Source organism: Monodelphis domestica, chromosome 3 (genome assembly GCF_027887165.1).
Source record: "Monodelphis domestica isolate mMonDom1 chromosome 3, mMonDom1.pri, whole genome shotgun sequence".
NCBI lineage: Eukaryota > Metazoa > Chordata > Mammalia > Didelphimorphia > Didelphidae > Monodelphis > Monodelphis domestica.
Genome location: NC_077229.1, coordinates 18,459,104 through 18,471,755, shown reverse-complemented (window position 1 = coordinate 18,471,755; position 12,652 = coordinate 18,459,104). Strand labels below are relative to the sequence as shown.

The 12,652-nt window shown below is 49.8% G+C and overlaps 1 protein-coding gene across 9 annotated transcripts in view; it reads left to right on the top strand.

Moving 5' to 3' along the window:
* DEPDC5 (DEP domain containing 5, GATOR1 subcomplex subunit) overlaps positions 1-12,652 on the top strand; it is a 116,113-nt gene that overhangs the window by 68,864 nt on the left and 34,597 nt on the right. For 5 of the 9 annotated variants that reach the window (XM_056821442.1, XM_056821441.1, XM_056821438.1 and 2 more), the window contains 3 exons: positions 5,296-5,355; positions 7,577-7,760; positions 11,943-12,103. In XM_056821442.1, the coding sequence (XP_056677420.1) occupies positions 5,296-5,355; positions 7,577-7,760; positions 11,943-12,103 (405 nt within the window). The remainder of the gene's footprint in view (positions 1-5,295; positions 5,356-7,576; positions 7,761-11,942; positions 12,104-12,652) is intronic. The other 4 variants (XM_056821444.1, XM_056821443.1, XM_056821440.1 and 1 more) reach the window with 1 other exon arrangement.

Genomic DNA, 12,652 nt, shown 5'->3' with positions numbered 1-12,652 from the left:
GAGCATGTGGAGGGTCAATGTCCATAGGTGGGAGAGGGAGAAGGGCTAAGGAAGGACTCGGTCAGGCTGGCCATTAAAGGACATGGACTGGAGGGAAGTAAGCGAGAGAGGGGAAGGCGTTCTGGCCAAAGGGGAAGAGTGTGGGCTGCAAGGCGGAGACCCAAAGAGCTGGCCTGAGCAGAGTCGAGGTTGGGTCTTGGGCAGCAGGTGACGTTTGTTGGCATCTGGAAAAGCATTCTTGGCCCTATCAAGGAGTGAGTTGGGAAAACTTGTCCCCTTTCTTCCTGCATGGGGCTGGGGGTGGACCAGGCTGGGGGCTCCTGGAGGAAGACTGGACCTTTGTTCCTCTAATTCCATTCAGCCCAGTATCCTAGACTGGCTTAGCCATCCCTCCTGGCCTTGTAGTATCCACCTGTTCGATGAGTGATTCCATCATCCTCGTCGTAGCTGCTGTTTAGATAGCACTGCCAGCTTTACAGAGTGCTTCACAAATATGACCTTGTTTTAGCCCCACTACAGTCAGGGAGGTGCCCTTATTATTCCCATTTTACAGATGGAGAAACTGAGGCAGACAATAGTTAAGCGATTCACCAAGGAGCACACCACTAAATAAGTATCTGAGGCTGGATTTAAACTCAGGCCTTCATGACTCAGTGTGTTGGACCCCTAGCTGCCTCGATGCCAATTATGTCTTTTTTTTTTTTAAACCTTACCTTTTATCTTTGAACAGTACCATGTGGGCAGAAAAGCAGTAAGGGCTGGGCAATGCGAGTTAAGTGACTGGCCCAGGGTCGCACAGCCAGGATGTGTCTGAGGCCAGATTGGAATCCAGTCTCTAGGCCCAGCTCTTTTCTGCTGAGCTACCCAGCTGCCCCCATGCCAATTATAACTTCTCTAAGTCACAAAATTTCCTAGGTAGAAGGGACCCCATGAGCCTTCTTGTCCCACTTTTATTCCTCCAGACAATTCCATTGCATGTGATTGATAGAATGTTCCTCAGGAGAGCCAGGGAGGTTGGGGGCCCTTCCCCTTGACTGTCTCCCCTGGACCTTTCCTCAGAGTCATGTCTGTACCCCATTGAAGGAAATGCTTGCTATCCAGCAGGGATAGTTGTTTTCCCAAGTGTACTCTCAGCCCCCCGAAAGCCCCAGGTAAAGAAGCCCTGCCCTTGACATTTCCTCTCTTGGCACAGCTTTAGTGTCTGAAGAGCTTATTTCTCAGGGTGTATGTGGGGGTGGGAGGGGAGCAGGACCAGGAAGAAGGGGCATGTGGCCCAGTGGAGACTGGGGTAAGGGGGAGCTTCGGTTCCCATTGACTCAGGCGGCCCCCACAGCATGTTAGGGCTCAACCACGGCTCAGTCTTCCTCCCCTCATCCCATGGCCTGCCTTATTTGGGCTTCCCTCCTCTCAGAGGGTTCCCCCAGAGCCATTGGCACCTCCTTCCTGACAGAGAAGAGAGAAATTCTCTAGGCATTCTATCGGGCACCAGGTGGCAGCAGAGCCAGGACACCCTCTGCCCACCCATGGATGGAGGATCTTCTGCTGGGGGCCAAAAAAAGAGGGCAGTGCTCTATTCAGAGGTGCCCCAGGTCTGCTTGCTCAGGGCCGGAGGCTAGGGGTCTCCTGGGAGCTTTGAGCAGTGGCCACATCTCCTGAGAGAGTCTGGGCTGTCGGAGAACTGACGGCCAGCACAACTGACTGGACAATCCTTCCAGCTTCCCTGCCCACAACCTGCAGATTTAGTGTGCAAAGGGCTTCAGGGGTTGTCTGGCCCCGTCACTGGCTGCTGCCTCAAGACCTTCTAGGAGGGGGATGTCCAGGCCCTCCTCCAAAGGCCCTGGCACTTTGCCGCTTTGGGATAGCTGTGGTTGGCCAGAGAAAACTTTTCTTGATACCCAAATGGCCTCCCTCCCCTATGCCCTCCTGTGCTCTAGCCTGGCCCTCTGGGGTCAAGTCAAACCCCTCCTGGGTGGTGGGTGGCTCTCTAAGCTTACTGTAAAGATTAAAATTAGGGAATTTGGGGAGACTGAGGCAGGTAAAAATTAGTTTCTCAAAGGAGTATTATATTTTTTAGAGGTTTATTAAAGGTTAAAGATTAAAGAATATACAAGTAAGAAACATGTGCCTAGGCCAGAGGCCTAGACAAAATAACCTCACATCACGCAAGAGGTGCGTCTGCTCCAAGACGGAAGTCCAAAAGAGAGAGAGCGCCCCAAAAACCTTTGCCACCAGCTTAAATCCTTCCTCGATCTCGGCCCACCTCAGAATTCCCGTGAGATTACAAAGCATTTGGGGGAAGTGGAGCAAGGGCTTGTGGGGATTGTATAGCTGCTGATTGTCTGGCTGTCAGCGTCCTCAGGGCAGGGGGTCTCTAGCCAAGGGCCCCAGGGTTCTGGCTTGGTCCCTTTTGTTAGCCATGTATGTGGATGAAGGCAGGAGTCTTACAGTTGAGGGTTTCCATAGTCTTCATGGTTCCTGGAGGGCTCTACCAAATGTTTCCTTTTGTCCTCACACCCTGAAGGATGTGCTCTTATTTTTACAGATGAAGATAATAGGGCCTGAGGGGGTTAAATAACTTAGTGGGAGTCACACAGTAAGTGTATGAGGCATAATTTGAACCTGGGTCTTCCTGACTCTAAAGCTCTGTCTAACTTGAGTGGTGCAGTGGATAGAGCGCTGGGTCTGGAGTTAGGAAGATCTGAATTCAGATCCACTTATTTGCTCCGTGCCCTTGGGCAAGTCACTTAAGCCCCATCTGCCTCAATTGACTCAACTCTGAAATGGGGATAATAACAGCCCTTACCTTCTAGGATTGCTCTAAGCACCAAAAGGGTTGATCTTTGCAAAGCTCTTAGCTTGGCACCTGGCACATGGTAAGCACTATAGAAATGCTATGTATGTTGACTGTTAGGAAAGTTGGGGCAGTGAGATGGTTCAGTGGATAGTCTGACTCCAGGCTCATCTTCATAAATTCAAACTTGGTCTCAGACTCTTCATAGCTGGGTGACCCTGGGCAAGTCACTTCACTCTGTTTGCCTCAGTTTCCTCATCTGTAAAATGAACCAGAGAAGGGAGTGGCGAACCACTCCAGTATCTTTGCCAAGGAAACCCCAAGTGGGACCACAATGCATTGGATGTGAGTGAAAGCTCCAACTGGCTGTTGTCCACACTGGCCGAGCTGCCAGTAGGTGGCAGGCTTTTCAAATGTCTCAGTGACAAAAGCCAGGAGGTGAGGTAGGTCCGAAGACCTTGGCAGGCCACAGCATTGGGCTGAATCTAACACGTTGACAGTCATCTGAGATAAATGTTAGGTTTGAAAAACTGGCCTCACCTGCCCAAGATGGGGAAAACTTGGTTAGGTAGATGTTTGTCTGGGGGGGAACGTGGGGTGGGCAACGAAGGCAGCACTGCGACTAGAGTGCCAGGCCTGGAGTTGGGGGGACCGGGTTCAAATCTGGCCTGAGACCTTTACTAGCTGTGTGACTCTGAGCAAGTTGCTTAACCCTATTTGCCTGGCCCATGCCTTTCTTGTGCTAGAGTTGTAGGACAGACGGAGTTGAAAACCCTAGACACCTGAGGGTTTTAGTGGGTCCAGTGTGTGTCATTAGGATGATGGGGCAGGCAGCAAGGCTTGTGGGACCCTGGGGGGCCCTGTGCCCAGGATTAAGCAGTTGGGGCAGCCTTCCATCCTCTGCCCCGACCCTGTCATGTAGGGTCTGCCGTGTCGAGTTCTGGCGGCCCCCGGTTAGTAAGGCTGTAGAAGAGCCGGCGGGCACCCAAGATGGTGGTGGGTAGTGGGAGATGGGGGAGTAGTATTGTTTAGACTGGAGAGAAGGAGGCAGCAATGACCAGTCACTGGAGTATAGAGCCAAGGGCGGCAGTTGTGAGGAGCCATACATAGGCCCCGTGCCAGGAGACACCTGGAATGATTAGGCCTGCTCCAAGGTGGAATGGGCTGCTTTGGGCCGCAGCGAGCTCCCTCTTGTTGGGGTAGGGGACCACTCACCAGGTAGGCCATGGAGGGAATCCTTGTGGGGACATGAGCTAGATTTGGTGACCCTTCCAGCTCTCAAATTCTGGCCTTCTGTGGGAGGATAGCATGCGACACTGTGTCCTTGGTACACCAGAGATGCTGGAAATTCAGCATGGCGCTTTGGAGGCGGCTCTGGAAGAGATGTTCAAGATGGGGTCAGCCAGGAATCCAGCTCGGTGTGGCCTCGGACGAGGTGCTCCGCTTCCCTGGGCCTCAGTGCAGTGTCCAAGTCACCTTGGGGCTCCCAATTGGTCACCAAGATGCAGTAAAGAGCTGTGGGACCCTTGTTGGAATACCCAAGATGCTGATCATCTCCAGAAAGACAGAAATGGCCCCAAGGGGAAGAACCGTGAAGGGACTGAAAGCTTCTAGGTTTTCCCGGTGAAGAAGCCTTTCCTTCATCACTGCCCCAGGTCAGGGCGAGGCCAGCGTGTCTTGGCCCAGGGGACAGCTGGTATTGGGCCTGGAGAGCTTAGCTTCTCTCCTATGGGGAGACTTTGGCCAAAGCCCCTGGCTCCAAACCTTGATCGTCAACACACATGGGAGCTCACTGGTCACTTAGTTGATAGAAACATCAATGACATTGCCTGGGGTTAGTGTCCTGGACTGTTTAGCTGAGGCACTTGGGTGAAGAATGCTGCAAATTGGGTTTTATTTTCTGAAGTTCTCATTTGGGAAACGGAGGTTATTCAGAAGCCAAGTGTTCAGATGCTGTCCTCCCCATCCCTCTGACCTCGGCCTTCCTTTTCTTCATGGAGTGGGCAGTGCAAAGCATTTAGCTCAAAATCTTATATTTGGCCCCAAACAAGTACCCCATGAAGGATCCAGGATCCTGGCACCAAGGGGGACTCCCGGCGGGGGAATTCTCTCCATCGCCATAGATCTTACCTCCCCTGTCTCAGTAGCTAAGGTTCAGGGAGGGCTCGAGCCACGTCCAGGGTGATTAGCTCCCCCAGGCTTCCATGGATAGCAAGTGTCCAAGGTAGAAGTTGAACCTGGATCTCCTGGCTCTGAGTTCATTTCCCTTTTGGCTCTGCCATATTTGCTTTATTCAGCAAGGCCTGGCAGCCAGCATTGAGGAAGCCCTCACTGTGTGCCAGGAACTGGAATCCCAATAGAACTAAAAAGCAAAACAAGTCTTGCCCTCAAGGGTTCGCAGCTGTTCTATCATCCAGGTGCAGGCCACTTCTTCATGGGCAGAAGGGTGAGGGTGTGGGCAGCTGTGGCTCTCGTTGGTCAGGCGTTTCTCTATCTTTCTGCAGGACCCAGGAGCCAGAACAAGGATTCTCTAGAAGACAGTGTGTCCGCCTCTTCAGATCCTAGTAAGAGGGAGCACTTGGTTACAGAATTGGGGGGGGGCAGGGATGTAAACAGCAAGGGTCCTGCTCCCCAGGAACATGGTCCAGTGGATGCCTGGGGCTGCTAGAACTATTGTTGGAGGCCCAAGAGGGATCTGGGGGGACAGTGAGGGGCAGCTTCTGTTCCACTGGGAGGAAGAGGGAGAGGACAGCCTCGTACCCAGATATGTAGAGGGTGATGGGCAAAGGAGAGGGCCTCCCCTCTCCCCAGGACCTTCAGGGCTTTCAGTGGGAGACCTCAGGGCAGTTTAAGTGGAGGAGAGGAGGGATGAGTCCCAGGCTGGCGCAGGTGCTGTCCAGTTAAGGGAGAGGAGAGGTGGGCAGTGTGTTGGGACCACTCCATCCATGCGGCCAGCTTTTCCTCTCAGTCCTACCTAACCAGTCCTGGCTTTGGAGGGAGATAGAAATGGGCTTCCTGGAAAAGCAGGAAAGGCTTAGGACTTCCATGTTTGATGGTGCAGAGGCCTTTCTTCATGTCACCATCATAGGCCAGAATTCAGCCCAGGGACAGACCTTTGTGTCAGGCCCAGAGAGCTTTGCTTCTCCCTGACTGGGGGACTGTTAGGAGAAGCCTCCGGCCTCCTAACCTCCTCAGTTTGCCCAGCTCTTCTGAGTGTGCCCCAAGGACAGCCAACAGACAGCTCTGTGGGGACAGACCGCCGAGCTAGAAGCCTGTGAGGCACCGAGCTGAGCCGAGGCAGGACCTGGCCTCAAGGAGCTTCCAGGCAGCGGGGCATCAGGTGCCTTTAGACGCCTGTCTGCTTGTTAAGCGCAGCTCAGAGAGACAGAACAGAGGCTGCCGGCCCTCAGGCCCAGCACAGAGTCTTCCTCGCTCTGCCCTCCCTCCATGGGATGTGACTCTGGTGCTTGTAAAATGAGTCAGAGCTTTGGTGCAGAACAGGCCACCTGGCACGGCCCCTGCCCCCTTTTCTTGTAATTTAAAGAAACCTCTTACCTTCTGTCTTTGTATCGATTCTAAGACCGAGGAGTGGCTAGGGCTAGACAGCGGATCTCACAGCCGAGAAGCATCCGAGGCCAGTCCTCCTGGCTCCAGGCCTGGTGCTGTAGCCTCTGGGATACTGAGCTGGCCCAGGCCCTTGTTTCACAGAGCAGGGAGCCGAGGCTTCAGGAGGGAGAGAGACTTGACCACGGTCATGCAGCGGCCGTGGCTATGGTAGATGGAGGCAGGTGGGATTGAAATCCAGGCCCTTGGATGCCCACAATCCATGCTTTGTCACCTGAACTCTGCTGCCTGTCAGATGGGAATAGTCTTCCCCCAAGCTACCATTTGGGGCCATCGAGAGGATGGAGGCGTTCATAGCAGAAGGTGCTTAGGAAGTTCCTTGAAGAATAACAGTTCCTGGCCTTTCCGGGCACTGTTAGAGGGGTTTAGGAGACACTCCCTGCCTGACAGCCCTAGACGGGTCAGACATTTGAGGGTCAGAGCTGGGCCTCCTGGTGGTGGGGTCCGTGTTCTGGCCACTGCATTGCCTTGCTGGTCCTCATCTCCCAGCCGAGTAGCAGTACATCAGAAGAGCCTGGGTGACAAAGCTCACGGGCACATGTCTGGGCTCCAGAGGGTGGCAGAGGGCGCATTTGTGGTCACGGAGCTCCACTTGCCCGTGACAGCGTGGACCTTCTTGGACTCCCACACAGACAGTGCCTTTTTGGTCCCTTCTTTTGGGGACACAGAGGTTCCCCTCCTTCCGAGCTGTCTGAGAGCTGGGGCTCTGGCGCTCCCTCACCCCTTTTCCCTTTCGGATCTGTCGCTTGGGTGGCCGCCTCCGCCATCGCTCCTGTCTGCGCTCTGTCTGCTGCTCTGTCCAGAATCTGGCTGAGCTGCCCTGCCCTGCGCAGGTGGGCCTGCCCCGCTCATCTGCTCTCCAACGTTGATCGGCTTCAGGGCCAGCGGTGCCCAGCTGCCCGCCCTCGTGCCTCGCCACTCTCCAGCTTGTAACCGACAGATGATTCTCAGAATTAGCCAAGCGGCCCACCGCATGATGGGCCTCAAGACGCATGTGCATTGCCCTGGTTAACAGACTCTGTCTCTCTCTCTCTCCTCCCTCCTTTCTCCTCCCCTCCTGGCGACTGGACCCCCTCTCCCTCTGCTCCTTGTCTCCCCCTCCCTCCCTGTGCCCAAACGTTCCTTGTGGGGGAACACCCGCGACCTTGCGCCCCGCGGCAGTTCTGACGCTGTCTGCTCCCCCTGTAGTGCCGGGCTTCTGTTGCACAGTGGGAGTGGACTGGAAGTCTCTCACGACTCCGGCGTGCCTGCCCCTCACCACCGACTACTTCCCAGACCGCCAGGGCCTTCAGAACGACTACACCGAGGGCTGTTACGACCTCCTCCCGGAGGCCGACATGGACAGGTGAGTGCCTGCCGGAGCCTGCAGCTCATCTTTCCTTGGAAAAAAGGTCAATGGCCCTTTAAAGGGAAACTTGTCATTTCTTACTAAAAGCCTTCCCCTTCTCAGAATGAAGGGAGAACCAAGCAAAGCCCAGTAGCTGCTGGTTGGCCACAGTCGACAGCTGGCATGCCCCATTCTGCCCCGGGAGTGCCACCTCCCCAGCCGAGGAAGGAGGGAGGCAGGAGGCAGCCTTTCCCCGACATGACCCGACATCTCGTCATTGGCCACTGGATGGATCTGGTGTCAGAGAGCCTGGCCCAGGGTTTTCCTGTATGGTGCTATGATTATTGTGGCCCCTGGGTTCTGGGATCAAATTGTTCTATTTCCAGAAAATGTCGTGATGTAAGATCCACCCCCTTTTCTCTGTGGCACGAGTTTAAAAATCAATCTGCAAAGCTTAGAGGGACAGCCTTGTCCATCACCTTTGACCTGCACCTAAGGCGGTGTCAGGGACAGAAAGGCCACACACACACATGCCACAATGTTAGTAGAAACCCTGCCCCCCCCCAAAGGCCATGTTGTTTAATGTGACCCCAGCAAAGACCTGAGAAGTGTCCTTGGCAGACTGAGGGGCCGCAGTTTGGCTTGTGGCAGACATTGCTAGGCCCTGTGGACATGTTGCTTAGTTTTGGGTATCCCTGGATACGACTTGTCCCTCATTTCTGATTAAGGTCAGAATTCTGCAGCAATAAGAGGGAAATGTGACTTTGATGAGGAGCAAAGAGCTCAAAGGCCCCTGTGGCCAGAACAGAGGTAGCCAAACCCTGTCTGTAGAGAGCCCCATCATGATGGACCTCTGGGGATGATGCCCTTGAAAATGGGGCCAAGGCCCTGCAGGAAGCTTCCTACTACAGAGAATGAAGAGTGACTCCAAGTGGGTATGCAGAGATGGATGGCCTGCCCCTGAGAGGGGCTGGCCTGTGAAATGTGGAAGCATCTGACTCTGGAAGGTCCCTCTTGTCTAGGTTTAGCAGCCCTTCATGTGCGGGGTGTAGTGGGCCTGGTCAGCCAGAGCTTCTCTCTGTGCTTACTTATTTCCTGTCTCTGCTTTTCTTTTTTTTCCTCTGGTTGCCTCCCCCACTCCTATTCTGCTCCTTTTATGCCTTGTCTTCCCCCATATATGTAAGCTTCTTGAGGACTGGGCCTATCTTTTTGCTTGTTTTGGTATTCCCAGAGCTTAGCCAGTGTTTGGCTCCTAGGAAGGCTTACTCTGGGTTCCTTCTGTCTCTCTACCAACAAATCTAACCGAAACAAAAAAGAGGCAATTTATGTGTGCATTTTTCTTTTTCTTTTAACTTAAAAAATAGTTTCAAGTACAGATAGAAACAATTTTTGGTGATTGCTTTCTGACATTTTGTGATTCAGATCCTCTCTTCCCCTCTCTCCTCTGCCTGAGGTAGAAAATGGTCTCTTCTAGGGTATACCTGTGCTTTCACGCTGTACATTTTTTCATATTTCTCATGCCATGACAGATCACACATATCACACATACAATAAAAAACTCATGAAGGAAACAGAGTGAAAGATGGCATGCTTTCATTTCAATAAGACTCCAACAGTTCCTTCTTTGGCTTTGGATGGCATTTTTTTTATCAAGAAACCCTTGGGATTATCTTGGGACCTTGTTTTGCTATTAATAATTTAGACCTTCACAGTTGCTCATTATATTTTTCTGTTCCTGTATACATTGTTCTCCTGGTTCTGCTCACTCCACTTTGCATCAGTTCATATAAGTCTTTCTAGGTATTTATGATACCATCTGTTCATCGTTCCTTACGGTGCAATATAGTACTTACTCCATTACAATCATATACCGTAACTTGTTCAACCATTCCCCAAGTAATGGACAAGCCCTTAATTTCTAATTCTTTGCCACTACAAAAAAGGGCTTACGCATGTATTTTTTTGAGAAAACTAGCTAAGGAGTAATACAACACTTCTTATAGTAATGCACAAAAGCAGGAGTTGAGGGTCCTCATGAAGAGAATCCTGATTTGGACTTTTTTTTAGCAGTGGTTTATCTTCTAGAGGTACCTGGTAGCCATTGGATAGAGCGCTGGTCTTGGAGTCAGAAAAACCTGTGTTCTAATCTGGCCTTAGACACTTCATAGCTATGTGACTCTGGGCAAGTCACTTAAACCTTTTTCTGCCTCTGATTCCTCAATTGTAAAATGGGAATCATCACAGTACCTAGCAGGGTTGTTGTAAGGATGAAATGAGATGATATTTATAAATTGCTTTGCAATCCTTCCTGTGCTCTGAAATTCTGACAGTAGAACTGTTATTATCATGTCTTTGGGACTCCGTTTGGAGTTGTGTACTCTCTTTTTTTTTAAACTCTTTGGGAACAAGTTTGCTGAGAAAACTGGAATACTATATGGCAGAGATTAGGTAAGGACCAACATCTTGCACCATACACCAAGATAAATTCAAAATGGATACTTGTTGGATGATACCATAAATAAATAAGGGGAGCATGGAAGAGTTTACCTGTCAGACTTATGGATAAGGGAAGTATTTAAGACCAAACAGGGTATAGAGAACATTACAAAAAATGAAATAGATAATTTTTATTACATCAAATTAAAAAGGTTTTGTATAAACAAAACCAATGCAACCAAAATTAGAAGGGAAACAATGAATTTGGGGAAAAAATTTATAGCAAATGTCTGACAAAAGACTTATTTCTTAAATACATTGAGAACTGAGTCAAATTGATCGTAATATAGAACATTTCCCAATTGAGAAATGGTCAAAGTATGTGATCAGGCTCTTATCGGAGGAAGAGATTAAAACTATCTATAATCATATGAAAAAAATGTTCCAAATCACTATTGATTAGAGAAATGTAAATTTAAAAAAAAACAGTTCTGAGGTACCATCTCACAACTACCAGATTAACATGGCAAAATGACCAAAAAGGAAAATGGAGGAAATGTGGGAAAATTGGGACACATACACTGTTGTGGAACTGGGAACAGATACAGACATTCTGGAGAACAATATGGAATCAGGATCAAAGGGCCACAAAACTGTGCTTACCCTTTGACCCAGTAATACTACTACTGGGTCTATATCCTAAAGAGATCGGAGATAAGGGGAAAGGACCTATTTGTGCCAAATATTTTTGTTAGCTCTTGTTGTAGTGGCAAAGACTGAGGGAGTTTCCATCATGTGGGGAATGGCTGAACAAACTGTGTTATATGATTGTAATGGAATACTATTGCCCATACGGAATAATGAAGAAGATAAATTCAGAAAAACCCTGTAAGATTTATATGAAATGATGCAGAAGTGAAGTGAGCAGAACCGAGGGAACACTGTATATGGTAAGAGAAATATTGTGCAATGATCAACAGTGAAAGACTCAAACCATTAACAAAAAGCCAGTCTCCAAGATAACCCCAAAGGACTCATGAAGAAAATGCTCTCCATAGCCAAAGAAGGAACTATTGGAGTCTGAGTACATATCAAAGCATTCGTCTTTCATTTTATTTCTTTCATGAGACTTATTTTATGTGTGATATGTGTCTTCTGTCATGACATGAGCAAAAGGGAAATGTATATATTACATGCAAGTATGGGTATATAACCTATAGGAGACTATTCACCTCCAGGGGTGGGTAGGGAGGGAGAAAATCTGAATTTTAAAATGTCAAAAAATAATTATCAAAAATTGTTTCTAATGAAAAATAAAAATATTGTTAAAAAAAAGTCAAGTTTTCCAATAAAACAGTATTGGTCACATCTAAATTTCAATTTTATTATCTATTAAATAGCTAAATTTAGTTACTATCTTTTACAAGCCTCTTAGTGGTCATAGATATCTTTTTTCCACACTCAGCATATTCTGCATTTCTGTTGGTTCCTGAGTCACGTGGGTATGAAGAAAAGAACATGCTGGGCTCCTGAGTCCAGACTGGGCTCCATTCACTCTGCTAGGTAGCTGAGAGGAAATGTAGAGAAAGGCTGGCAGCACTGATTTGGGACTAATGACAGCCTGTTCTGGACCTGGCCCAATGATTCCGTGTCTGAGGGCCTTGGCTCCATGATGCGCCCTGATGCCCTCTGGGACATGGATGAGGATTCCTGCCCTGGTGGCTGAGTTGCCCCTTCTCTGATGTGATAACTATGTCTTTTCAGGAGGGATGAAGAGGGCATGCAGATGACTGCCCAGCAGGTGTTCGAGGAGTTTATTTGCCAACGTCTCATGCAGGGCTACCAGATCATCGTACAGCCAAAGCCCCAGAAACCCAACCCGGCTGTGGCCCCTCCCCTGAGTAGCAGCCCCCTCTACAGCCGGGGTGAGTAGTGCTCATTCATTCTTTGTCCTTCTCACTCTCTCTCTCACTCTCTCTGTCTCTGTCTCTCCCCTCCCCCCTTCTCTGTATTCTCTCTCTCCACTCCCTTTGTCTTTCCTTTCTTTCTCTCCTTGTCTCTTGTCTTTGTCTTCCTCCACTTTCTTTCCATCCCTCCTCTATCTCCCATTCCTCTGCCTCCCTCTTCTCTCTCTCTCTCTTTCTCCACTCCCTTTCATTCCTTTCTTTTCCCCTATCTCTTGTCTTTGTCTTTCTCACCTCCTTTCTCCACTTTCTTTCCATCCATCCCTCTCTGTGCTCCCACTCCATTTCTTTCACTCTGCCTCCCTCTATCTTTCTCTTTCTGTCTCTAGGTCTCTGTATCCCTTCTTCCCTCCACTTCCCTACTCCTTTCTCTCTCCCTTTTCTTCTTTCTGCCTTCCTCTATCTCTGTCTCTCTTAGTTTCCTCACCTCTAAAGTGAGCTGGAGAAGAAAATGGCACGTTTCTCCAGTATCTTTGCTAAGAAAACCCCAAATAGGATCATGAAGGGTCA